Below are 27,663 nucleotides of genomic sequence, written 5' to 3'. Positions count from 1 at the left end.
TCCAAATGGGAAGGAAGTGATTAAAAATAAAAATACATTTTCCCTTTAATCTCTTAAAATGTACCCATCTCTTCTAATTGCTATTTCATGGATTTAGAAGTTTTGATGACTCACTAGGCAGTCTTTTATTTGGGCAAAAGCGAAAGTGTTAGTTGCTCAATGGTGTCCGACTCTTTATGATCCTATGGACTGTAGCCCACCAGGCTTCTCTGTCCATGGGGTTCTCCAGGCAAGAATACTGGAGTTGGTAAGCACTTCCTTCTCCAGGGGATCGTCCTGACCCAGGGATCAAACCCGGGTCTCCTGCACTGCTGGCAGATTCTTTACCGTCTGAGCTACCAGGGAAGCCAAAGAACATGATAAATGATGCAAAGTCCAGACTGCAGTTAACTTGGCCAGGGATTACTATATAGTTCTAAGCTAACTGAAATGAACAAATAAGGCCAATGGTGGTTTGGCCAAAAATGAACTAAAACTACAGAAGGTGTCTCTGGACCACTCTCTTTTCTTCTTGTTTTAGAATGGAAATATCTAGTGTAGGAGTGGTGGGGATCAGGAAGGAGGAAAAACTCTAAGAATACATTATATAATTTGCATAAGAAAAAAAACACACAGAAAATCCAGCAAAACTATGATCTCTTGCCTTTTAAGTTTTCTCTGAAAGGGAGAAGAGAATACATTTAATCTTATATATTGAAACGTCTTTCAACTTCTGGGAAGAAATTTCTGAAGCACTTATTAAAAGAAAGCAGGAGTCAGCTTTTTAAAGATGGGTGCCAGTGTGGACTTTCAACTTCAGGCACTGGTCTTAATCACAATTAGGAATAGTGCTGGAAAAATCGGTATCGGAACTGTTCAAAGAAACTCGTTTAAAATCAAGTTTAATTGTCTGCTTCCATTATCATCATGGCTTTTTTCTTCTTGGTTGTGGGAGGGAGAAATTCTAAAGATGTCTGTTCATTAGCATATGATATCACTCATATGTGGAACCTAATTTTAAAAAATTACACAAATGAACTTCTTTACAAAACAGAAACAGACGTACAGATATCAAAAACTAAACTTACAGACAACGAAAAAGCTTTCCCCGAAGGGGAAATGGGCTGAGGGGACCAGATAAATCAGGAGCTGGGGATGAACACACACACACTACGATATATAAGACAGATAACCAACAAGGACCTCCTGTGTAGCACAGGGAACTCAACTCAGTGTTGTGTGATAACCTATATGAGAAAAGAACCTGAAAAGGAATGAATATATGTATATGGATGGCGGGGTTTCCCAGGTGGCGCAGTGGTGAAGAACCCACCTGCCAGTGCAGGAGACGCAGGGGACGTGGGTTTGACCCCGGGATCAGGAAGATCCCCTGGAGGAGGAAATGGCAACACACTCCAGTATTTTTGCCTGGAAAATTTCATGAACAGAGGTGCCTGGTGAGCTACAGTCCATGGGGTTGAAAAGAGACACAGCGGAGCTGTTGTGTATATGTATGACTGAATCACTTAGCTGCACACCTGAAACTAACACCACGTTGTAAATCAGCTATAAATAAAAGTCGCTCAGTCGTGTCTGACTCTTTGTGACCCCATGGCCTATACAGTCCATGGAATTCTCCAGGCCAGAATACTGGAGTGAGTTGCCATTTCCTTCTCCAGGGGATCTTCCCAACCCAGGGATCGAACCCGGGTCTCCTGCATTGCAGGCAGATTCTTTACCAACTGAGCTGTCAGGGAATCTAAAAAAAATTCAGCTATACTCCAATAAAATTTTAAAAAAAGAAAAACTTAAACAAACAAACAAAAAACCTCTTCAAGATGACTGCCCTCTCGTGGTTCAACCAAACCCTCAAACACTAATCCAGTCACTGCTGTGAAGGGGCTTTGCAGATGGAATTAAGTTACTAATCAGCTGACCTGAAGACAAGGCAATGATCCTGAGGCATCCTCCAGAATTCAGTGTAATCAAGTGAGCTCTTGAAAGCACAAGCGGGAGACAGAAAAGTCAGTCCGACAGATGCAGCTGAAGAGGGGCTGGGAGGGCTGAGGAAAGGTGAGGAGAGAGAACCTGAGCCTGCTGGCTCTGTGAGATGACGGAAGGGGGCCGCCCGCCAGGCCAGGTGGTGGCCTCTGTTAGCTGAGAACACCTCCCAGGCTCCAGCCAGCAAGGGGAGAGGCCCTCAGTCTATAGCTGCCAGGAACTGAATTTGGCCAGTGACCTGAAAGAGCCAGGAAGCAGGTCCTCCCTAGAGGGTCCTGATAAGAACCCACCTGCAGACACCTTGATTTTGGACTTGTGAGATTTGAAGCAAGAAAAACGAGCCAAGCTTCCCAGAATGCTGAGGTAGACCACTCTGAGATCATACGTTTGTGTTGTTCCAAACCTCCTTTTTTGTTGTTCAGTGGTTAGGTTGGGTCCAACTCTGTGACCCCATGAACTGCAGCATGCCAGGCTTCCCTGTCCTTCACCATCTCCCAGAGCTTGGTCAAACTCATGTCCACTGAGTCAGTGATGCCATCCAACCACCTCATCCTCTGTTGTTCCCTTCTCCTGCCCTCAGTCTTTCCCAGCATCAGGGTCTTTTCCAATGAGTCTGCTCTTTGCATCAGGTAGCTAAAGTACTGGAGCTTCAGCTTCAGCATCAGTCCTTTCAATGAATATTCAGAGTTGATTTCCTTCAGGATTGACTAGTTTGATCTCCTTTTAGTCTAAGGCACTCTCAAGAGTCTTCTCAAACACCACAATTTGAAAGCATATATTCTTTGGCGCTCAGTCTTCTTTATGGTCCAACTCTCACATCCATACATGACTGCTGGAAAAACCATAGCTTTGTGACTGTACAGACCTTTGTTGGCAAAGTGATGTCTCTGCTTTTAATATGCTATCTAGGTTTGTCATAGCTTTCCTTCCAAGGAGCAAACATCTTTTAATTTCATGGCTGTAGTCACTTGTCGGCAGTGATTTTAGAGTGCAAGAAAATAAAGCCTGTCACCGTTTCCGTTTTTTCCTGCATCTATTTGCCATGAAGTGATGAGACTGGATGCCATGATCTTAGTTTTTAGAATGTTGAGTTTTAAGTTGGCTTTTTCACTCTCCCCTTTTACCTTCATCAAGAGGCTCTTTAGTTCTTCACTTTCCACCATTAGGGTGGAAACCTGCATATCTGAGGTTTGTGGTAATTTGTTACAGCAGTGATAGTAAAACCACTTCATTTGTACATTCACAGAAAAATATCATATTTTTCACTAATGTTCATTTTAGCATCTCTGCTAAATTATTTCAAAACTTTGAGACAAACCTTTTGCATCCTCCAGGGGAGGCACTTTAGATGTTTTGAATCATGAGATACCATTGTTAGGATTTTTAGATGCCTCTTGCTGCAGGAATGGTAAGATAAACACATATCTCACCAACTCCAGGTAACCTCACGTGACTTTTCTTGGTTTACTACTACCAGATGGCTTGTCATCAGCATGAGTACAGGATAATGGTACTACTGGGTGCAAATTTCCTTTAACTGCTTTAGTGGTGAAGGGAACAGTGCTTTAAAAAAATGAAAGAATTATAATGTTGCACAGAAAGGTCACACAGCAAAGACACTTTGAGCAGCCACAGAGCCTCATTAAAGGCAGCTCACAGGTTGGCAATGAAGAGTCTGGCTTTACTGTCTCTCCTCGTCACTTTAAATAAGCACTTCAATTGGAGGATCTCTTGCCTGTTACCATACTGGTGACATTCTCCTGACGCTGAGCAAATGTTAAGGTTTTATTTAAAAACTGGACCCTTAACCAGCTCAGTGGCCACCCTCCACCATCGGCCCAGGGCACATCGTTGTCTGGGTTCACCGCTCTTTGTAAATGATAATGGTTCTCGGAATTCTGGCACAAGACACGGAAAATGACTTCATGGGGGAAGAATGTCAAGCCATCGATGATGTACCATGAAAATAATCTAGATAATATAATTTGGAAACACAAGTTTTTCTAAACACTCACTTTAATTCAATTACACTTATGATCAATCCTCTTGGATCTGCTAATGTGGGAAGGTTCTCACCAGCTAATTACTAAGGAAAAAAGTTACAGAAAAGATAGAATGATTCTGAAACAGGAGGAAGGTGGGCAGGGCACCACATTTAAAGGAATGACAGACCATGGGACACAAGATAAGTGGTTAGAACCAACGAGGTCCAAGACGGCAGTCGAGTCGACTTCCTCTAGAAGTACCTCGAGCCTCAGTGTACGCTCACTGTAAAACATCACCTTGCTGATGGACACACCTACGGTGCCATGACAGTTCCAAGGCCAACCATAAAAAGTGAGAAAGCGGGCAGTGGCCCAGTTCTTAGAAATCTCCACTACCTCCTCCCAACAAACAGCTAGAACACCCCTCCCACTTAATAGCCCATGAAATTACCCATTCCTATAAAATGTGATGATCCTGTGCCCTGACGCTGCTCCTGCTTCTAAGATGGACCACACTTTGCCGTGGAATATGTTTCTCTCTCAAAGAATCCACCTCTTACCTACCAGTTTGCCTTTCCCTGAATTCTTTCTGTCATGAGACATCAAGAACCTGAACTTCATTAAGTCCTGGGACCAGGTGTGAGCTCAGTTAAAAGACTGTGGATTCACATCCCAATCTGAGTTACAAGGTTTCAACTCCATTTTTTCTGCAAAAGGGAAATAGGTAGGGGAATCCTTCTATATTACAGAACATCACCACCTGTTGGATCAGTAGACCCAGGGATCAAATCCAGTATTTCCAATAATCCAATAATCCCCTAAAATTCCCTCAGAGACACAATGGACTGCTTTAGTTTTAATCACAAATACTCACCATAGAGCATTTTTTATAGCACATGCCAAAAATCAAATATACAGTTTATTCCAATGCCAAAGCAATTTAGAACTGCTGCAGGCTTAAAGTAATAGTTTCCTCTTTTTCTCCTACATGGACACACCTCAAGGATAGGGTGCCCATGACATACCCTCCCGTCAGCACTGGCCACTGGTGGTGTGGGAGCTGTGGACGGCTTTGGGTTACCAGCAGGTACAAGCCAGCCAGCCACAGCTACACCCCCGCTCTGCCTCTGGTCTGCAGCACAGTGGGTGGGCAGAGACACTTAATGTCTGCATCAGTGTTGATTATCTTTTTGTGCTTGGTTTCAATTCTGATTTCCCTCACCAGGGAGCCCCTGAATTATACTAGGGATGAACAGAATACGAAGAATGAGGATGACAATGAACCTTTGCAAAGTGTATTTGTGGTTACAGTGATCAAGAGGTGAAGGAGGAGGAAATCTTCAAAGCAAGGGGAAAAAAAAACCAGATAAAAAGTAACGGAGAAAGAAAAGTAGTGTTAATTGGAACCTGTTTGCGGGGGGGGGGGGGGGGGGGCACTGGGGACGGGGGGAGGTTTCCTTACAGGTTATTTTGCTGTGCACCAAACACTTTGATTCTCTGGATAAATATGGTGTGGATCACCCTTGAATCTTACCTTACCTGCACATCTACATTCAATCAGCCAGCACATCAATCAGCTCCAATATCAAAGCATCTTCAGAATCCTGCTCCATGGCCACTGCTGGGCCCACAGCACTGGCATCTCTTGTCTCTTAATCGGTCTCTCTGCTTCTGTCCTCATTCTGAAACCAAGCGGGACCCTGTGGGGCTCCTGTGCACAAAAGCCTTTCTATGTCCCCCAGTTTTCTTGTTTATAGCAAACAGGCTTCCTTCAGCCTTCAAGACCTTCTCTGAGTTCTAAAGGTGGGTTCAAACAGTTTCTGATTAGGGAAGAGAGGGGATGCAAAGGATTGGACATAACTGAGCTACTGAACTGAACTGGGGATGCAAAGACAAAGGCGGAGCAGCCAAGAAACAATAGTGTAGCCTTGGGGCAGGGTGCTGGTTCCCCTCAAGGGATGCACACAAAAATATCTTTGAGCTGTTTTGCAGAAACTAAAACCCTACCAGGTCAAAGAAGCTAACTGTATGCTGCCCACCAGAAGGTTAATGATGCTGACTCCCAATTACTCCACCACCAACTAGAAGGATGTCCACAAGCTGGTCATGCCCTCTGAACCATCATTATAAAGCTCCTCACCTCCCACTCCTGATCAGGACACAGCACACTTTTGTGGGCATTAGCCTGCTGTGGCCCCTCTTGGCTGGCAGAGCAAAAAAGCTCTTCTTTTCTGCTCCACCCAAAACTCTGCCTTTGAGATTCAATTTGGTACTGGTGTACAGAGATGGGATTTGGGTTACAATTCCCCCACATTTCAGGGAAGCTCCAGTGATTCTTCTAAGATGTACATCAGCACACAAGTCCACCACTCTAAGACCTTCCACTGTACTCAGAGTCAGACTCGAGGTCCTGTTCACAGCATCTGCCTGGGAACTCTTCCTTCTTTGTCACTTGGCCAAGTGCTACTCATCTTTCCTTTTTTCACAGGGAGGCTTCCCTGCCCACTGCTCAGGTGAAACCCCTTTGTTCTATGCTCCTTCATTGAACACTTTCATAATTCTCACCCCACTTATATTACTTGCTTCCTGCCCCCTGGCATCTGGTTATGGTCATTCCACACTCTGGTCATGGAGCATCATGCTATCCTGGGGAAGAGCTAGAGGCTGGGCAGCTGGCCTACAAGAAGGGTGGCTGTGGGAAGGATGGCCAGCGATGCGAGCTGACAAAGTGAACGCAAACTCTGATTAGGGATAGGAGGAACCAGACAGATGCCCTTGGCCAGCTGTGTCTGCACTCAGATGCACAGGCTGGCAGCAGGCAGTGCTCGGTGGTTCCACGTCTCCGCCCAGGGCAGATTTTGGTCTGTGGCTAAATCCGCATGGCTGATTGTGGTTGATTTCTTTGCTTGTCAAATGGGTGATAACTTTCTAGCACGGGAAGGAGACAGAAGGACTAAGTGACAGCAATGCTAATGTACTGTAGCCACAGAGAGGACATAAAAGTGGAAGCTTGCACCTAAAGCAGAGGCCAGCTGACCACTCCTCCTCCAGCCCTGGTCCATGGAGAGTTCAGTGACAGAGCAGGCCACATTCATTAAAGGAATTTCAGACAAGAGACTCTGCAGTTGGAGGCAGTGGGGATTCTTGAGGAGCCAGGGAGAAGGATGATCACAGGAGGAGGACACCCCAGGAATACCTCCACACCTATCTCCTAGAAGGTCCTGATTTCTATAATATAATGTCTGTGATTATTGGCATTCATTTGTAATGAATGAAAGTATTTTATGCTCTGAAAGTCAGTCTGGGGAGTAGAAAACCTTTGGTGTCAAATTTCAGCTCTGATATTATCAGCCTTGCCTTGGGCAACACATTTATGTTCTCTGACCTTCAGTTTGTCCATCTGTAAAGTGGGCTCATGTTTTGAGACAACTGGACAAGGTAAAGTCTGTAAGAGGATGAGACGGTTGGATGGCATCTCTGACTCAATGGACATGAGTTTGAGTAAACTCTGGGAGCTGGTGATGGACAGGGAAGCCTGGCGTGCTGCAGTCCACGGGGTCGCAGTGAGTCAGACACAACTTGAGACACTGAGCAACAACAACCCGGCACAGCTCAGCCTTCCTCGCCTCACCCTCGTCCCAGCCCTGCATGGCCACCACCACTGTTGTCCACAGACGGAGAAACTGAGGCTGGGAGAGGCCACCTTGGGTGCCCAAGATCTTGCAACTAGCAGGTTTCCGGTCAGATCTGGATTTGAAGCCAGCAGCCTCTTGGTTTGGAGTTCACGCTTAACAATGATATCCCGTCCCTACATCACACCTATTGCAAAGACAGTGTGTCAAAGCTTCATGCACGACCTGGATGGGCCCAGGCCCAGCACACAGAGCCAGTGGCCTCCCGGCTCCATGGGCTCCTCTGCCCGCTCCACGATCCCCGCAGCTGGCCTCTCCTCTGCCCTCACCCATCCTCCTCCCGGTGGGCACAGCATGGGGAACACGGTGTCTGTAACTGCCTACCCTCTCGGGGGTCCCCGTGGCCTACAAAAGTCAAGAAACCTCTTTGAAATGACCTTTCCTCTCAATAGTTTTCAATCGGCTCCCAAAAGACCCTTCTTGTTGCAGGGGCCTCTTGGGTTCTTCCCCGCCAACCACATCCTGACTAGTCCCCCTCAGCCACTTGCCCACCCCAGTCTGTCCCCTCTACCCCTTCCCCTGAAAGCTCGCCTGCCTCCCAGGGCAGGCCCCTGGCAGTCTTCCTGAAGTCCTTCACGTGGAATCTGTGATTCCTTCACTAAGGGCCCTCTGGAAATTCTGCATACACGTTTGGCATGGCACTAAGCGCACGCGTTATGCACTATAGCTCAGAAGCTTTTCTGTCCTTCTAGCCATGAGTATCATGTCTTATGGGGCTTCCCAGGTGGCGCAGAATCCCTGTAGCTCAGATGGTAAAGAATCTGCCTGCAGTGTAGGACACCCAGGTTCCATCTCTGGGTCAGGAAGATCATCTGGAGAAGGGAATGGCAGTTCACGCCAGTGTTCTTGCCTGAAGAATCCCATGGACAGAGGAGCCTGGCAGAGTACAGCCCGTGGGGTCACAAAGAGTCGGACATGACTGAGCGACTAACACCACTACACTACTACTGGTGACCAGAAGAATCTGCCTGCAATGTGGGAAGCCCAGGTTGATCCCTGGGTTGGAAAGATCCCCCGGAGAAGGGAATGGCTACTCACTGCAGTATCATGTCTTATTCGTGTACTATGTCTTATTCATGTGTGTTTCTCTGGTACCTGGGCACATACTAGAAATTTAATATATGTTTGTGCGAAACAATAGATGTCACCCATGTTATTTACGCTGTTCATTTAGCACTTGGCCAAGGAGGCGATGAAGATATGGTTATGACTCTTCTAATTATTTACAAATAAGACGGGCTGGCTGCAGGGTTGAGTGCTAACTGGCTGATTCCTAGGAAGTAATGTCATGGCAGAACATTCTATTTGGATTCAGAAAGTCTAGGTTTAAATCCTGGCTCACAGTGTATACCATGAGCTCTGAGACACATTGCTAAACCTCTATAAGCTGCATTTTCTTCTTATTTAAAATGGGGGGGGGGGACATACACAAGAACCTATCATACGTAAAGTTCTCATGAGAATGAGGTGATGTTTAGCGTCCGTATTTATTATCTAACTTCGTTGATAAACCAATAAATGAGTGGGATGAAGAATTCAGCATCTTAAGAACCTGGGGCAGTAAGAGCGAAACACAAAGACAAACTGAACTAAACAGGAGAAAAGAAATTCTGCCATTTGGTCAAACTGATGGATGTGGTGGTTTTATTTATCAGAAATATCACACTCACACTGGAGAACAAGCAGGTACATGGCTCTAACTAAGCAACTGATCTCCTGGGGAAACTGGTGATCATGCAAGGAACATTATCTCTGCAACTGGCAAGATTTTATGAGCAGCCAGGGGAGTTAAAAGGTTCCTTGCTTTGGTGAAAATTAGTATGGGACACTTTTTAGGTAGCTGCAACGCATCAAAAGAAGGACCTTCATGGATTCATTCATTCACTCATTCAGTTAAAAGCTAGGGTCTGTCAGGGCCAGAGGGTGTCCTGGGCCAGTACAATCTATGATGATGAAAGACATGATCCTCATATAGATGAAAGAGGTAGGTCGTTGGGGCAACTGACCTGACACACACAAATACACAGGCAAAGACATCGCTTCAAATCGTCAGAAGATCTGATCAAGAGCCCAGGGTGCTCTGAAACACCATTAGGGAGGGAGGATGCTAAGGAAGGTCTCTCTGCATAGAAGATATTTAAACTGAGGCTTCCCAGGTGGCGCTAGTGACAAAGAACGAGTGGGGCCTGCCAATGCAGGAGACGTAAGAGACGTGGGTTCGATCCCTGGGTTGGGATTCTCTGGAGGAGGGCATGGCAACCGACTCCAGTATTCTTGCCGGAGAATCCCATGGACAGAGGAGTCTGGCAGGCTACAGTCCATAGGACTGCACAGGGTCGGACAAGACTGAAGCAACTTAGTATGCACAGACACTGAGCCTAAAGGTAAAGAAGAGAAAATAAAGTCTTCCAGGTGCTGGGAGTCACACGCAAAGGTCCTGAGGTAGAAAAGATCAGTGTGTAGAACAGGAAAAAGGCTGGTACTGCAAACGTAAGGAGGGCAGAGGGGTCCAGGGTGGAGCTGGAGACTCAGTGGAGCTGGAGACTTGGAGGGTCTGGCCAGCTTTGATCATGAAGCTGCAGTGAGTTCTTATCAGGCCTCAGAGTTTTAAAGTGAAAGCAGTAACACTCACATAGTGCATTTCTTCTAAGGACTCAGGCTGCTGCTGCTGCTGCTGCTGCTGCTAAGTCGCTTCAGTTGTCTCCCACTCTGTGCGACCCCATAGATGGAAGCCCACCAGGCTCCCCCGTCCCTGGGATTCTCCAGGCAAGAACACTGGAGTGGGTTGCCATTTCCTTCTCCAATGCATGAAAGTGGAAAGTGAAAGTGAAGTCGCTCAGTCGTGTCCGATTCTTAGTGACCCCATGGACTGCAGCCCACCAGGCTCCTCCATCCATGGGATTTTCCAGGCAAGAGTACTGGAGTGGGGTGCCATTGCCTTCTCCCAAGGACTCATGCAGAGTAATATAAAGATAAATGGCCTTAATAATCCAACAGTTGAAGAGAAAACCTCTCTGGAATGAATAGACAAAAGAAGAGGCAAACTATTTTGAGAGAAAGAGAATAGTGTGGCTCAGAAAATACAATGGAATGGACACATAAAACAGGTAGGTTAACAGTTTGACAGTCCTCAAAAAGTTATCCACGAAAGACTGTTGCTGTTCAGTAGCTAAGTTGTCTTCAACTCTTTGAGACCTCATGGACTGCAGCATCCCAGGCTCCTCTGTCCTTCATTATCTTCTGGAGTTTACTCAGATTCATGCCTATTGAGTTGGTGATGCTATCTAACCATCTCATCCTCTGTCGCACCCTTCTCTTGCCCTCAATCTTTTCCAGCATCAGGGTCTTTTCCAAAGAGTCAGGTCTTGGCATCAGGTGGCCAAAGTACTGGAGCTTCAGCATCAGACCTTCCAATGAGTAATTAGGACTGATTTCCTTTAGGATTGACTGGTTTGATCTCTTTCCAGTCCAAAGGACTCTCAAGAGTCTTCTCCAACACCACAGTTCAAAAGCATTAATTCTTTGGTCCTCAGCTTTCTTTATGGTCCAATTCTCACATCCATACATGACTACTGGAAAAACCACAGCTTTGACTAGATGGACCTTTGTCAGCAAAGTGATACCTCTGCTTTTTAACACTGTCTAGGTTGTCATAGCTTTATGATCCAGTAATTCTGCTCCTGAACGTATGCCTCCTAAAACAATGAAAACAGGGGCTCAGACAAATACAGAGACATGTTAGCAGCAGCATTAGTCACAGTAGCCAAAGGGCAGACACAGCCCCAATGAGCACTGATGGATGAATGGATAAACAGAACACAGTATATCCAAGCAAAGAAACATTCATTAGTCCACTATAAAAAAGAAGAAAGTACTCTTCCATGCTGCAGCATAGATGAACCTTGAAAACATGCTGAGTGAAAGAAGCCAGTCAAAAAAGGTTATATATTCCAAGACTTAATTTAAATGAAATATTCAGAATAGGTAAATCCATAACGACAGAACACAGACTGGTGATCACTAGGACCACCAGGAGGGAGAACTGATCCAGTTACTAGGTCCAGACTTTCTCTCTGGGGTCCTGAAAACATTCTGGAACCACACACAGGTGACTGCACTACACTGTGGACGGACTAAATGCCAGTGGATCGTCCCCTTCTAAATGGTTCATTTTATGTTGTTGTTGTGTTCAGTCGCTCAGTCGTGTCCATATGTTTGCGACCCCGTGGACTATAGCCTGCCAGGCTCCTTTATCCATGGGATTCTCCAGGCAAAAATACTGAGTGGGTTGCCATGCCCTCCTCCAGGGGAATCTTCCCAACCCAGGGATCTGACCCAGGTCTCTCGCATTGCAGGCGGATTTTTTATTGCTGAACCACCAGGGAAGCCCAAATTAAAGCCTATGGAGTATAAAAAGTTCCTATACAAAGAAGAAGTTTACAGGACCTGAGAGGTGACAGGTAAGACCTCCTTTCTCCAATGGTATTCCTGTCTCCGTGGCTACTCGGGTGCTTTGGGCTCACAGCTTTGCCCTTCTGAGCTGTGGTAGGTCCCCTGCTAGCCTCCTCAGAAGGATACTCAGACACTTGTCTTCCAGAGGTCTCTATCTAAGCTTGCAGGGGATCCTAGCTGAGTGCTTGAGAGGAAACAGGAGGATAATCTGTCTCAATCACCTGTCTTCAAATAGGAAGGAGCCCTGTACAATCCTAATAAACCCCAGCTTGAGTTCCTTTGTGAGTTTCTATTCCCACGGGCTCTGGCTGTGGACACTTGGCTCCTTCTGATTTGGGAAGCACCAGCCTCTTCATCTATTTCAGTTGCTCAAAAGTGACAGGAGTCAAGGACAAATGACATTTAATCAGGTTTGCTAGGCAAGATGACAGTGCTGCCTGCAGAGAAGAAATAAGTGAAGTTCCTTTATGTTCTAGGAAGAAACTTATCAGCATTTCCTTCATACGTGCTAAGGAAAAACAGCCCTTCAGGTCCTGATGAGATTCTAAGTAAACACCTGAAACCAGCTTCATCTAAAACATGAGGAGGAGGACTCACTCCATACAACAGGTCACAAGCCATGATTCCTGGCAGGCTTCACAAGGGCATGGTGCTTTTGCTTCTCTGAAATAATTATTTTTTGCGTAAGAGTCATTGGCTGCAACCACTTGACCTAAACTTGTGCAAAATAGAGAGCTCTTAGAGCCTTGAGTACCAACTGCAATGACGGTGCTTTTATTTGGCAGGGCTCTCGTTTGTTTATATAAATTAGCCTGCAATTACCAATTACATTGTCGGTCCAAAATAAGGTCAGGCCAAATGCAACCCTGGGAAGAACAGTCGTCTGGACACGAAAGTCCAGACAGGGCTATTATGGAGAATTATGGGGGATGATTAATTAGGTGGCCTCTTCCTGGGGATTGCCATTCTCACATCACATCTTTGTGCTAACACAGCTACTTTCTGGTAATAAGTTACTTTAAGAGAAACGTAATTAGTTGTTGGGATTCATTAGCCCCAGTCCATGTGTCCATGGCACAGCATCTCCTTGCTACTCGAGGGCCTGTTAATAGGGAATGATGATGTATTTGTATCTCTGTGGGGTAATAACAAAGGACACAGGCTTAGTCTGAAGTTCTAGCATGTTTGTCCTTTCACTCAGCAGACTGAAAAACCGAAAGTGAATTTATGACACAGATTTATAGTAGAAAAAGCCCAGTGTCCTGAAGGACTCGTGTTGACAGCTGTCAACCCGTTAGTGTGTTACAACTATTGCTTCTTTGGCCTAAACCTTTTGGAGGCAAGAAAAGGTAGACCAAGCATTCAATCTAGACAAGGGTGCCCTCTTTTTGACTTTCCTCATTTTAGTGGGTACTTCCAGAAGCTTCTGCCAGCTCAGAATAAGAATTTTCTAATAAGAATTGAAAAGAATTATTTTTACTTTCAGTAGCTTCCCAGTTCTCAGGGTCTGGAATGAGCGACTTTCTACAGGATGACAATGATCCCATCCATCACAGAGAGATAACATGGAGGTCCACGATGCAGGCCACAAGTGGTAACTCTCTGTTCTCCCCACCTGCATCTCTGCTTCCTGTGACCCCCATGTGGCCATCGCTCTCTGAGTGCTGGGGCCCCATTTCTCATTCCTGCCTATCACAGCCCCAAGGGTGATGGAGAGGAACCCAGGGATCCAGCCATCCCAGCTGTCCATCAAACGCCCTGTAGCTCACAGTCATGGACGTCTGCAGGAGGAAATCACTAACCCAGGAAAGGGGGCCCGTGAGACGTTTCTCCTCCATTTCAAATGTTCTTGGTCACCTAAGGAAGAAATGAAATTTATTTGAAACATTCTTTGTTAATTAAGGACCACATGGACTCAAGGAAGAGGATGAGGGGACCAGAAGACTTAGGCTGGGGAGGGCAGAATTGTACATCCAGCTCTTCACTCTGAATCCATAAGACGGTGGCTAGGAAGGTGTGCTCTGAACTGGTGTCTTTGGAAAATGTTATTCATGGCTCTCCTTGCTTATGTTTCTCTTTATCCAAGGGCAAGCATAACTGCATGCTGGAGATCTTCCCCAATGTTGCTGAACATGGGCTAGCCTCCACCTGTTCTGTGAACTGTACTCATCCTCTGGGCTGTTTTGTCCCAACTCTGGTAAACACTGGCTCTATTTCAAAATAAACGTCATTTTGAAAAGGGAAAGGAGAAATGATATGAAAATACATGTATTAAAATATTGGAGAGGCTTAGTATGTAAGCAAGAAGTAAAACTGCCAAGCTCTTTCTTCTTCAGTTTATGATTAATAGACTTCTTTGCTTTTCCTCCAGGGAAGCTATTTCTGATGCAATGTAATATAATTTGGGAGGCAGAAGAAGGAAAAATTATATTTTTAATATCAAGAAGTTATGAAAGATTCTAAGAAGGAACAAGTTTTTTACTTATACTCTATAACCCAATGGTTTATGTGAATAAATATGAAGCACTATTGTCTACCAATTAAATGAAAATAAACTTCTTCATTTAATCTTTTCTCAAAGGAAGTAATCCGTTCATACTAATGGAAGATTTGACTATTCAGACTCTAACAGGAAGTATGACTACTCATACTGAAAAGATAAAATTTAAGATTCACCTGTCCTTTTAAAAGAAGTCCATATTTGCAACCAAATTATAGAATAAGTAATTAAAGACAAATTTTAGCTAGATCCTGCATGTTTTTAAAATTAAGTGGATCAGAATTTTCAGAAATAAGTAATGAAAACTTTAAGAAGGAAAAGCATGATGGGGTATTTTATATAATCATTTACACTTAAGGTGAATTCAAACTCTCACTTTCTCTAGCTTAGGGAAATAAAAATAATGTTTTGGGAGAAATGATCTCTACTATTTCATGGAACATAAATGCCAGGAAGAACCCAGTGAAATTATAGTTAGTTTTCTGGGGGCACAGAAAGGTCTTCAGAAAGAAATGAAAACTGAAGTTTTTTCTCATACTTTTCCTAATAGAAAAGATAAGAGAAATGCAAAATCCTCAAGAGAGAGATAGCTTCAGGGCCACAAGATGTAACAATAAACCAACTAAAGGCAAAAAGCTTGTTCAGCCATGAAAATATTGAGAAAAAAGAAATGGCTTTCCAAGGCATGATTTAGGAAAAGCACACTGCAATTCATCCCGTTTTGTGGTAGCCTAATGGAACTCAAAGGCATCAGGCTGTTTTAATGACACTGTCCATTGCTTTCAATGGCCAACTTCATAGACTGTGTCTAGCCCCTGCTCTCATGCCTCATGCCTATCAGAGGGCTTGTTGTTTAGTTGCTAAGTTGTGTCTGACTCACCCAATGGACTGTAGCCCACCAGGCTCCTCTGTCCATGGGATTTCCCAAACAAGAATACTGGAGTGGGTTGCCATTTCCTTGTCCAGGGGACCTTCCCAACCCAGGGATCGAACCTGCATCTCCTGCACTGGCTGGTGTATTGTTTACCACTGAGCCACCAGGGAAGCCTACCAGAGGGCTTATCACATTGTAAAAAGAATAGATGTTGAGAGAATAAAACTTGCAGTCAATATAACTAACTCCTCTTGTCTGGATTCTATACCACCAAGTGACCTTCTGATCCAAGTGTGGCTTTTGAGTGGCTAGACTAGAATGAACAAAAGCACTGGTAAAGGATTAGGCTTATGGAACATCCACGGACATGCAGCCACACAGATTTCATGATCAAGGACATCTAGGCCAAACCACTCCTTTACAGCCATGGAATTTGACGCCAAGATAATGTAGCCTGGTTTCCCTCAGGACAATGGACATGATGCATCAAAGCTAAAGCTCAAATCAGGTCTCCTAATTCCAACTCGAAGGTCATTTCATGTACATTCAATGATTAGGATTTAAGATGAATAGATTTTATAAGATTCTTCTTTGTTAAGTTACTGATTTCATCAAAGTATAAGAATGAAACATAGTTCAGTAGGTAAACCCCAATTCAAGAACAAATTCACTAATTGGCTTTTAGGATTCTTACATTGCTATATAATTTCTTGAAGTTACATTAATGACAATGGAAAAAGGAAAAGTGTCCTCCTGTAGCATATTTTTATGATAACTTCCACTTGAAAATAGAGACAAAGGCTAACATTAGTTTATTTTTTTCCCTGGCAAAGAAATTAGCTTGATTTTGGTTTTATTATACAATAAATTACAATATGCTTTACACTGGTCAACATGACCTTGCTAGAAGAATGTTTTATTAAAACTTATTTCCCAAAGTGAGAACAAACAATGAAAGCCAACTATTAGAGTTTTATTATCCGCTGAATTATGTCCCTCCCAAGCTCAGATGTTAGATCTTAACTCCCAGCTCCTCAGAATGTTACTGCATTTAGAAATGGTCTTTGAAGCAGTAATTAAGACAATATGAGATTTTTGGCCTGGGCCCTAATCCAATATGACTGGTGTCCTTACAGGAAGAGGAGATCAGGATGTAGCCCCACAGAGGGAAGAGCAAATATGGACACGGCTAGAAGGTGACCACCTACAAGTTGAGGACCGAGGCCTCTGAGAACCAGCCCTAACCCTCAGAATTGGGAGACAATAAATTCCTGTTCTTTAAACCACCCTGTCTGTGGTGCTCTGTTATGACAGCCTGAGCAAGGTAATAAGGAGATAAGCCACCACCTCCTTCTGATCGGCGGGAGGCAGTGAGCTTGAAGTGTCGGGGTGAACCATGTGACGCTGGAGCCTCCATCACCAATGGAGCTGCAGAGATGGGCTCCTAAGACCCCCTAGACCCTCTGCCCCCTGTGGATTCTGTTCCCATCGTTCAAAGAGGACCTTCATTGCTGAATCAGGACTCAAGAAAACCACTCATTCTGCAGCTGAAATAGACACACCGATCAGGAGTGGAGGACTGCTCAGGTGCTGGAGGAGCAGGTGCGGTTGGAGGGAGGGTGGGTGGGGTGAGTGGTTCCATGTCTGCTCTCAGGGTCCACGTGGACTACGCCCTTTCCTTTTCAGTACCTGAGCGAGAGTACTCCATTCAGCGGCAGCTCAAGACTGGGATAAATTCAGGGCGCACGCTACAAGATTTAAACATACTTCTAAAAGCAGATTCTTTTTATTAGATGCCTGATACTGGCAAGCGGCTGAACGTAAGGTAAAATTAATAACTCCTCTTCTTTCCTGCATCTAATTCAAGAGTAAACCAGATAAAATAAATTTCCTAGGCGTTTTCTAGCCAGAGTGTGATTATCACTGGTATTACTTTGTGATGGGGTTTTCTCAAGGTCACTCCAGAATTAGCGGCACCACGGGACCAAGCGTTCATCCATTATATGGGTTAAAATGACTAATTGAGGGTCTGAGTTTAATTATACTCATAAGCAAAGGCACAGTGCAGCTCCTTTGACGGCCTTAATAACATTCCCCTGTATACAAAGATAGATGGGAAAAATTAGGGTTGTATATTGTTGTCCTTCAGGACAAGATGCTGAAGTGGGAATAGAATAATAAAAGTAAAGACATGGCTCGGCGGTACTAGGAAATGAGCTGTGGATGTTAGCAACGCCAGCCTTATGCAAATACTTCAGCTGGAGATAAAGCCCTACGTGCTTACGACTAAATGTAACAGCCAGACGGTAAGGCCTATCTGAATTGTCGTTTTGAGCAGGCAGACTTTTAAAAAGTAAAAAAAGGATACTCAGGAAGGCTTTACCTGCAGTTCATGATGAAATGATGATCAAGGACATGAAGGGATCATTAGGATGTTGATTTGTGATATTTTAAATGGAAAAACGCAGTCATGCTTTGCACTAAATCCTGAAAGCATTCATTCTGTACTCAGCCTTGGGAATGGAGCGCCTTAAATGAGACTTAAGTCATGTCACGTGCTCTGCGTGAGACTTGAGAGTGACTGTGGACTGTCACGTGTACATGCTCTTTGCAACCCCATGGACTGTAGCCCAACAGGCTCCTCCATCCATGGGGTTTTCCAGGCAAGAATACTGGAGTGGGTTGTCATTTCCTTCTCCAGATCTTCCTGAGCCAGGGATCGAACCCCGGTCTCCCGCATTGTAGGCACATGCTTTACCGTCTGAGCCACCAGGGAAGTCCACCAAAAAAACTAAAAAAAAAAAAAAAATTGTCACAAACTGGAGGTCTAAAAACTACAGAACGTTATTCTTCCATAGTTCTGGAGGTTAGGAGTCCAAGATCAAGGTGTCAGCAGGGCTGTGATCTCTCTGAAGGCTCTGGGGAAGAACCCTTTGCCTCCTTCTAGCTGCGGGTGGTTGCTGGCAGGCCCTGTCACTCCTGGGCTTACAGCTACATCCCTCCGTTCTCTGCCTCTGTCTTCACATGGCTGTCCTCCCCCAGTGCGCGTCTGTGTGTGTAAGTCCTCTTCTCGTAAAGATACCACTCACTAGACATAGGGCTTACCCTAATTCACTGTGGCCTCACTTTTTTAAAATATTGAAGTGTAGTTGATTAACACTGTTGTGCTTATTTCCACTGATCAGCAGAGTGAGTCAGTGACATGTATATATTCTTTTTCATTGTGGTTTCTCACAGGATACGGAATACAGCTCCCCGTGCTCTACAGTATGACCCTGTTGTTTATTCATCCTATATATAAGCATTTGCATCTGCTAATCGGAAACTCCCAGTCTGCCCCTCCCCCACCCCTCGTCCCTTGGCGACCACAAGTCTGATCTCTGTCTGTGAGCTTGTTTCTCTTTCGTACAGAAGTTCATTTGTGTCGTATTTTAGATCCCACACATGAGTGATATTCAGTTGGCACAGAATCCACCTGCAGTGCAGGAGACCTGGATTCAATCCCCGGCTTGTGAAGATCCCCAGAGGAGGGCATGGCAACCCACTCCAGTATTCTTGCCTGGAGAATCCCATGGACAGAGGAGCCTGGCGGGTTACAGTCCATGGAGTCACAAAGAGTTGGTCACAACTGAGTGGCTAAGCACAGCACACATGGCATTTGCAGTGTGACCTTATCATTTAACTAATTATATCTGCAAAGACCCTATTTCCAAATGGGGTCACATTCTGAGGCTTCAGGTTGACACAGATTTGGGGGGACACTTATCCAACCTATCCTAAAGGACACTTATCCAACCATTCCATGGTAAAGGAAATCAGTCCTGAATGTTCATGGGAAGGACTGATGTTGAAGCTGAAACTCCAATACTTTGGCCACCTGATGCGAAGAGTTGACTCATTTGAAAAGACCCTGATGTTGGGAAAGATTGAAGGTGGGAGAAGAAGGGGACGACAGAGGATGAGATAGTTGGATGGCATCACTGACTCAATGGACATGAGTTTGAGTAAACTCCAGGAGTTGGGGATGGACAGTGAGGCCTGGTGTGCTGCAGTCCTTGGGGTCGAAGAGTCAGACATGCCTGAGTGACTGAACTGAACTTACAGCAACCTACAGCAGTGACCTCAGGCAAAATAAGCTTGCCCACAGGCGCAGCCAGATTGACCTTCAATAGTGAGCCTTCAGTGTGTAGTTGGTCAACACACATTCTGGCTGAAGGTGATGATTCTTCTTGCCAAATGTTATAGGAGGGTATTTCATCACATGGTGTGCAGTGAAACAATCACAGGTACATAACTGAGTCAATTTCAAGGTCTATATCACCTAAGGCCACAGGAAAATGGTTTCCCTGGAGGAATCCTTAAGCCTAAAGAGGAAAAAAAAACCCAACACAATAACTTCATGAATAATTAAGTCCTAGGCTGTTCTAACATCTTTCCACATTTATTTTAAGCCATATTTGTAAATTTTTAATTAAAAATTAAAACTTTAATTGAGCAGAATAGGAACAAAAGACAAAACTTAAAAAGGAGGAGAAACAAGGAGGAAGTCAAGTGTTGCTGTGTGTGACTGGTTGGTGGGAGGATGCAGGCTATGAATTGTAGCCCTCCAGGCTCCTCTGAGCAGAGATGACACCGACCCCTGCCCATCATTCCCAGCTCTGACACCCGAGGGCCCCACCTGCCACTCCCTCCTGGAACCCCATAATCTATCATTCCTAACAACTCTCTCCTTCAACAAAATTTAAGAGAACTTTTTTTTTCCCCATTTCTATCCTCTTTTCTCAGTGATGGATAGATATTTCAGGAACAACTAGGTCAGCTTTTAAAAAATTTCATTTCTTACTCCCAAAATGAATTTTAAGTGGAAAAGGTCTAAGGGCATTAGCTTTTCATTTTATATTTTATATGTGCTTAAATTTTGGCTATGTCAACGTGATATGCCATCTTCCCATGAAGTTTCACCATGCGTTTTTAGAAAAGGCAAAGCCAAGGGGGTCTTCTCTGTAGAATGTTTCCAGTGAGTGCGTTAGAAGCTTGAGACTGGTGGGGCGGACACCGCCACTGATTTTGGTACAACCGAGGAAAGGCTGGAGAAACTGGACAGAGTCTTTTAAGACATTTCAATTTGTATAAAGACTGGACAATGTGAGTGTTCTAGATCCTAGTTTACAGAGGTCTTTTTAACTTAAATTTCACTCTGATAAGATTTTGAATACTTAAAAGTGGTGCAATTTGCATCTATAATCTTTTTTTTTTTTTTTTTAATAAAAAGATGTACTCTTTCAGAATAGCAATTGCTTACATTTTTCACCTGGACTTCCTGTCCTGAAATGACATAAATAAATTTGAATCCTGCTATGAACAAAAGTTGAGAATAACGATATCTGATAATGATCTGATAAATTTACTTTACCTATCACACACTCCTACTGGAGTTATAAGCTACACTGAGCTAGGAAACACTATCCCAGGAAAAGAGTTTAATTTTTTTTTACATTTCATTTTCTTCATATATTCTTGAAACTGTAGCTGTAGAAACAAGCCAAAAATATGAACTCACTTTAAGTCATCAGTAAACAGATGGAAGAGTTTAAGAACTGGAAAAATAATGTCCACTCTATTATCTAGGACATGTCTTAAAATGTAGTCTTAAAAACAAAAGATACTCCTTGTACTAATTGTTTAAAATGTAAGACAGAGGTGGAGATAGGGGACTTAATTGGGGGTAGGTGACTAACTCTGTGTGGGTCTCCTGTCATCCATACTCTGGGTCTTAGCAGAGGAGAAAAGAAAGTAAGAAATAAGGGGGAAGGAGGAGACAACTGACAATTAAAGGCAAAAGGGATACTGGCCAAGTAGATGCCACTCAGCAAATGTCAAGAAGCAAATTAAAAGAACCAGCACCTGGGAGAGTGCTGTCCATTCTTTGGTTGGGTGGTTGTCTGTGTTGCTCCAGCATAGATCTATAGTCTCATCTCACATAACACTGCATTTCCCATCTGTGTGGTGTAGTGGGTGGGCATGGTCTGGATCAGGAGTCAGGATGTGGATGAAAATACTGGCTTCCTGACTTACGACACATGACCTATTGAACTTATAATATTTATGAGAATGAATGATGTATGTGAAGTAGAAGCTCCTGGACCTTGGAAGTCAGGAATTTTGTGAATAAAACTGCTCCTCTTAATTTTACATAAAAACCGGCACACTCTGTAGAACAAATGCAATTTATTGTCCTTTGTTACAAGATAAACAGGGTCCTAAGTCATATACTTATGTTTTAGCCTGATTTCATGGAATATGACAGTGGTGGTTATGACACATTGGAAAAGACTTGTAACATGCGACTTAGGCACTTTTATACAATTTAGGTAAATTTCAAGGGTAAAAAGATATGCAGATATTGGAAGGAAATGTGTAAAAAATGCTAATGATGGTTATCTCTAAGGGATGAGGTTTATGGGTGATTGTTACTTATTACTTTATGCTTGCAAGTATTTCCAGTAGTCAGCAATAAACGTGTACTACTTGTAAAGTTAGAAAAGAAACAATAAATGTCTTTAAAAGTGAAAAAAAGATTACAGCTATAAATTAATGGACCAGATCAAGGTATGCAAATGTTACATAAACTCACTACATCATCTTCTTGGGCAAATTCACTGTATCATTTTTTTACATAAAATATATATTCAGTACATAAAAATGACTAAAATAACAATTGCTGTAATTTTATTTTCTGCTTTAAGAAGCAGCAAAGCACCAAATTCTTTCTAAATATTGTGATAGAAAAAAAAATGTTTCTTGCAAAGGAATAAGCCCAGATGTGATTTATAAATTGAGATGATCTGCTTATTAATTTACATTTTAAGGACTATATTCAAATCATTTTTGCAGTTCCAGGAGGACTTTTGCTGAGTGCACTGCATTATCTTTAATTTAGCTCAGTTACATGTGTTTCATGTCCTCTTGTTTTGGGGGGATTTGATTTATTAAGCCTCAGTTACATACAAATAATGATTTGTGCCATAAAACTTCTCTAACATTTAATAAGATATTGAAGCTATAATTTAAATAAGAATAACATAAAATGATGAAAATATTTCCAAAATAAAAAGCAGACCTAAAACAGCTATGGCAATAGCTCTCATAGCTACAAACCAGTGATAGTTAAATTTAACTGAATGGAATGAAACATTGATATTTACTTTTGTCTACAGGAGGTACCTTAAAAATGAAGTCTGCAGGGCAGCCCATAAATTCACAGCTCCACCTTTCATGTCACTGCTCCCCTCCCTACCTGCTTTTACTCTGTCCTGTAAAATTGCTCCCAGACACAGCTGATCATTATGTTCTCTTGGTAAAAGCTTTGCCATAGCTTTCTGTCCCTTAGAAATTCAAGTCTACCCTTCTGAGCTCTGCTTTGACAGCCCTTTATCACCTAGAATGAAATAACTAAGCAAGCTGCATTTCTTAAAGTCTGCTAGGCTTGCAGATTGCCCACAGATCCTGGAGTTATGTCCCCCATGTCAGCGTCAGGTGTGTGTGCTGATCTTTCTGGCCTCAAGGAGATCCCAAAGTATTGACTGGTGAAGCCCTTTCTCTGCCTGACCCCAGTCTCATCTGGTTCTTGAAAGCTTTTGTGACCACATTGGCTGAATAAGCCACTCCTTCCCCAGTTTTTCCTTCTGTGCTATCCTGTGCACCAAGTCGCTTCAGTTATGTCCAACTCTTTGCGACCCCATGGACTGTAGCCCACCAGGCTCCTCTGTCCATGGGACTGTCTAGGCAAGAATACTGGAGCGGGTTTCCATTTCCTTCTCTAGGGGATCATCCTGACCCAGGGATCAAATCCACATATGTCTCCTGCACTGGCAGGGGGTTCTTTACCACTAGTGCCAGCCGGGAAGCCCTATATCTATACTATCCTAATCATAATACTAGGACTCACTGTATTGGTGTCCTTGTCTTCCAAGGGATTAGAAGGTTAAGAGGTTGCTATGTTTATTTTTGGTTCCCTGGTCCCTTCCTGGCACACAGCAGGCACTTAGAAGATGCCCATGGATGAAACTTCTGAAAGGCAGGAACAGCATACAAAGCCACATCTTTCATGTAAATAAAGATCTTGGTTTTGTTGAAAGAATTAAGAATGTCAATATAACCTCACATACTAAAATCTAGAAGCTTCCATCATGATATAAATATTTAAAACACTTTTTATGTATTTTTCCAACACTGGTTCTAAGCAAATGGTAATAGAATTTTCCTGAAACCTTTCATCTGCTGAGTCTTTATTTGACATATTCATTTTAGCCCTTTCCCAGAGCTGTTTTCTTCCCCTGTTAGTCCAATCTGCTCATTAATGTAGAATGATTCATAAACATATTTAAATAAGAGATTAAAAACTCATACTTCTTTAAGAAGGGAAATGTAATGGGGCAGGACTCTATGGGGTCCTTCCCAGAACAGACCCTCATCCATAAAGAATAAATTTAATCAGAGAAGTAAGAAGATGCAGAAAGAAAGGAAAACAGTCATGCAAGACAAAATAATACTTTAGCCATTAAACAAAGTCAAGGACCTTTAGTTCCTACTCAAGGACTATAGATAATATTCTAAGCCATGTCCTCTGAGCTGTTTTGCAGATATTGAAACTACCACCAGTGGGAGAAGTTAACTGTATGCTGCCCACAAGCACGTAGACCCCAGACCGGTTGTAACCAGAAGGTTGATGATGCTGACTCCAGATTACCTCACCACCAACCAATCAGAGAATGTCCATGAGCTGACCACGCCCTGCTCCTTCAGCACTCTAAGACCCCTCACTACCCCTCTTCAGGGTGGGGCACAGTCTTCAGGGCATTAACCCCTTGTGGCCACCTCTGCCTGGCAAAGCAATAAAGCTATTTCTTTCTACTCCACCCAAAACTCTGTCTCTGCCTTTCTATTTGGCACCAGTGAACAGAGGCTGAGTTTTGGCAACAGAAGGAGCTTAATGAATTAAGAGGGAAGTGAAAGAGTCACCATATTTTGATAGACCTTACTTTGCCACTTGCATGATAAACACTGAAAAGTGGGGCAAACCTTAAACCTGGTTTCATGTGGGCTAAGAACAGCCACTTAGGCTACAGGAAACTCTTTCTGAATCAGATGTCCTCCTTTTTGCTTCCTATGAGGTGGTCAGTCCTGGCTTGAAGCAGAAGCAGCACTGGTCAAGCCTCTGTGTTTGTGAACTTGGTCAGATGACCTACAAAGGGGAGCCATGCACCTTCACTAGTCTGGTTTCTTCATCTGACTTTTATCAAATGAAGCTGAAAGTTCATATATCAGTAGCCTTCATCCTTAAATCAAACGTCATGAATATATAATTGTATTACTATATAATTTATAGAGAATATTAATTGATGGAGCTAAACTGATCTTTATTAAGTATATGTCTGCAATTGGTTCTGAAGCACTTCGTTCCATGATCCTCACTGGGAACAATGACACTCTTTACAAGTCAAGGATGTTAAGAAAGGAAAACTGCTTGTAATAGTTGCATATAACCAAAATAGAAAAATGAGGTAGAAAGGGTCAGAAATGCCCACACTTTTAGCTTTGGATGAGCTATATTTCTTCTAGTAGGGCAGGAGGTTTCTTAAGGATTATAGAATTTAAGAGGTTATAAAATGGATGTCTCAAAAGTGGGGTTTAGAGAACTGTAAATTTGGCTTATGGTGGAGCCCACCCAGAGGAATCATGTCAAAAGATCATTATTTCATGACTTGAGGAAAAGCAAAATTGTTGGAGGGTTTCCTATTCCTGTCCATGAATGCAAGCTGATATTTATGGAGGCCAGCTCTCTTTAGCTCCCTTTGTGCATGCACATTCACACAAACACACACACTTCTCAAGACTGGAGGCTAAGAGTATTATTATAAATATTCATGAGAACTTTATTATTAATGTCACTGAAGTGATTCTGTTTCTTCTCAGTTGAGACTGGTACTCACACCTAGAATCTGATCAACTGTGAGAGAAGTGGCAGCTTTGAGGCAGCCCAGCTAAAGCAACTCTGCACATTTTACTTTTGAAATACAGACTACTTGACTAGGTATCTTAAACCACATATATCCCACCATTAAGTTAAACTGGCAGAGATTCCTCACTTTCGTACAATGGACAATATCCTTGGGAACACCGTTTCTAGAGATTAGAATAAGCATACCTTAATTATTACATTCTTTTTTCTAAGAGCAAAAACTAAATGGAACATGTAAAACATCACAAGAGATTTCTGGGTGATGAGTTTTGAAAAAACACATTGGAAGATAATTACAACACATTTGCTACTTTTATTATTTAAAAAAGACATTTCACACCACAGGCCTTATTAAAGAGTTATTTTTAAGAATTACAAGCTCTGGCAGTCACACTGAAAATGTTTTAAAAATAAAAATAGATACCAGAGGCAGTTACTGTGATCCCTGTGTGTTTGTCATAGACTCCTCCAACCAGTTGTCTGCCTGGTTATTCTACATGCCTGATATGTCACAACACTTGTTTTCAATCAAAGAAAACTGTATTTGGTTGCACTGACAACACTTATTTATGTATTTTTTGCCTAAGATCTAAGAGAACATGTTAAAAAAGTCAAATTCTAGGGTAGGTACAGGGCAGAGGAAGATGAATATATCTCTTCACTACCGCATTAGAAATGACTTTTGCTAGCTTCTTGCACTCTATTGCCATAAGAATATTCCAGAACATTCTGCTCCTCAGCAAAACAGCAATAAAGTTACAGAAACAAAAAGCACCTGAAGACAGGAGGAAGTGACGATGACACGGGACTCACCTTAGGCATCCAGTGGCATTTCGCAGCACTTGTGAGGAATGCAGCTGTATCTTCCGATCGTCCTGAAGAGGTGAATTTTCCCAGCCTGAGTGTGGGATAATCACCGCGTTGGTCAACACTGCCAGGGTGTCCTGGATGATTGGCATTTTGAGTGCATCACAAGACGAGAGATTCCAAAGAACTCCTGCAAGATACACACAGAGTTTTGGACGGTCACCGTTTTCCTTAATCAAGTTAACAGCATAAGCAAGAGAGATTAAGATAGTGTAAGCACGTGTTCTAGAGCATGCCCTTCACTTTAAAGCATTTGTGTGAACCCACTGCAAAAGTGCTATGAAAATCTAACACGTAGGCAGAGGAACTGTAACATGATTATATTCATTCCATCATGGAGAGTAATTTAGGGTAAGAACACCAACGGAATTGAGGATATCAGCCCTGCTTCCATTCACAATTAGTACAATGAATCCAAGCCCCCAAATTCTAACCAAGACCAAAAAGTTCCAAAAGTGAACTGAAATGGACTAGTAAGACATCTGAAATAGACAAGGAAGACATCTCTGTTTTATCCAAGATTCTCAACATGCTGCTAAGTTGCTAAGTCACTTCAGTCGTGTCCAACTCTGCAACCCCATAGACGGCAGCCCACCAGGCTCCCCTGTCCCTGGGATTCTCCAGGCAAGAACACTGGAGTGGGTTGCCCTTTCCTTGTCCAATGCATGAAAGTGAAAAGTGAAAGTGAAGTCGCTCAGTCATGTCTGACCCTCAGTGACCTCATGGACTGCAGCCTTCCAGGCTCCTCCGTCCATGGGATTTTCCAGGCAAGAGTACTGGAGTGGGGTACCATTGCCTTCTCCGTCTCAACATGCACCTGTGGTCTATTGGATTCACTCAGTTTCCTACAAAGCCAGCCATCATTGTGCAGGACCTTTCAAGGATACAGTATAGGGTCTGGTGCTCACAGACTCAACAGGAATTAAAATTTGCTGTCACTGCTTCTGTTAGCTTTTCTCTTAAAACAATGCTCATGGAGGACCTAGGGATTGTTCTTCCTTATGTAACAGCAAAGAGAGCAGTAGAAATGGAAGACTGTGTCAACAATAGACAGAGAGCTTAAAATGGAATTAATTTCAGAAAAGGTCTAAGAATTACATACACATTATAATATCATTTGAAATGCTTTTAAAATAATTGCTATTTTTGTTGTTCAAAATTGTACACATAAAAGTAAAAAAAAAAAGAATAATATTCTCTTTTCTTGTGAAAGACTGCATTTCCCCCAAGGCTAATGTAAATAGACATCATCACTGCAGATACTGAGAATAAAATATCATAGTTGTCTTTAG

The 27,663-nt window shown here is 43.1% G+C and overlaps 1 protein-coding gene across 2 annotated transcripts in view; it reads right to left on the bottom strand.

The window, feature by feature from the left end:
* The window catches only part of CTNND2 (catenin delta 2), a 1,102,711-nt gene that overhangs the window by 166,589 nt on the left and 908,459 nt on the right, over positions 1 to 27,663 (bottom strand). For both annotated transcript variants that reach the window (XM_027520452.1, XM_027520453.1), the window contains exon 12: positions 26,318 to 26,501. In XM_027520452.1, the coding sequence (XP_027376253.1) occupies positions 26,318 to 26,501 (184 nt within the window). The remainder of the gene's footprint in view (positions 1 to 26,317; positions 26,502 to 27,663) is intronic.

Source organism: Bos indicus x Bos taurus, chromosome 20 (genome assembly GCF_003369695.1).
Source record: "Bos indicus x Bos taurus breed Angus x Brahman F1 hybrid chromosome 20, Bos_hybrid_MaternalHap_v2.0, whole genome shotgun sequence".
NCBI classification, from domain to species: domain Eukaryota; kingdom Metazoa; phylum Chordata; class Mammalia; order Artiodactyla; family Bovidae; genus Bos; species Bos indicus x Bos taurus.
Note: the sequence above shows the minus strand (reverse complement) of the source record. Positions and strands in the feature narration are given on the sequence as shown.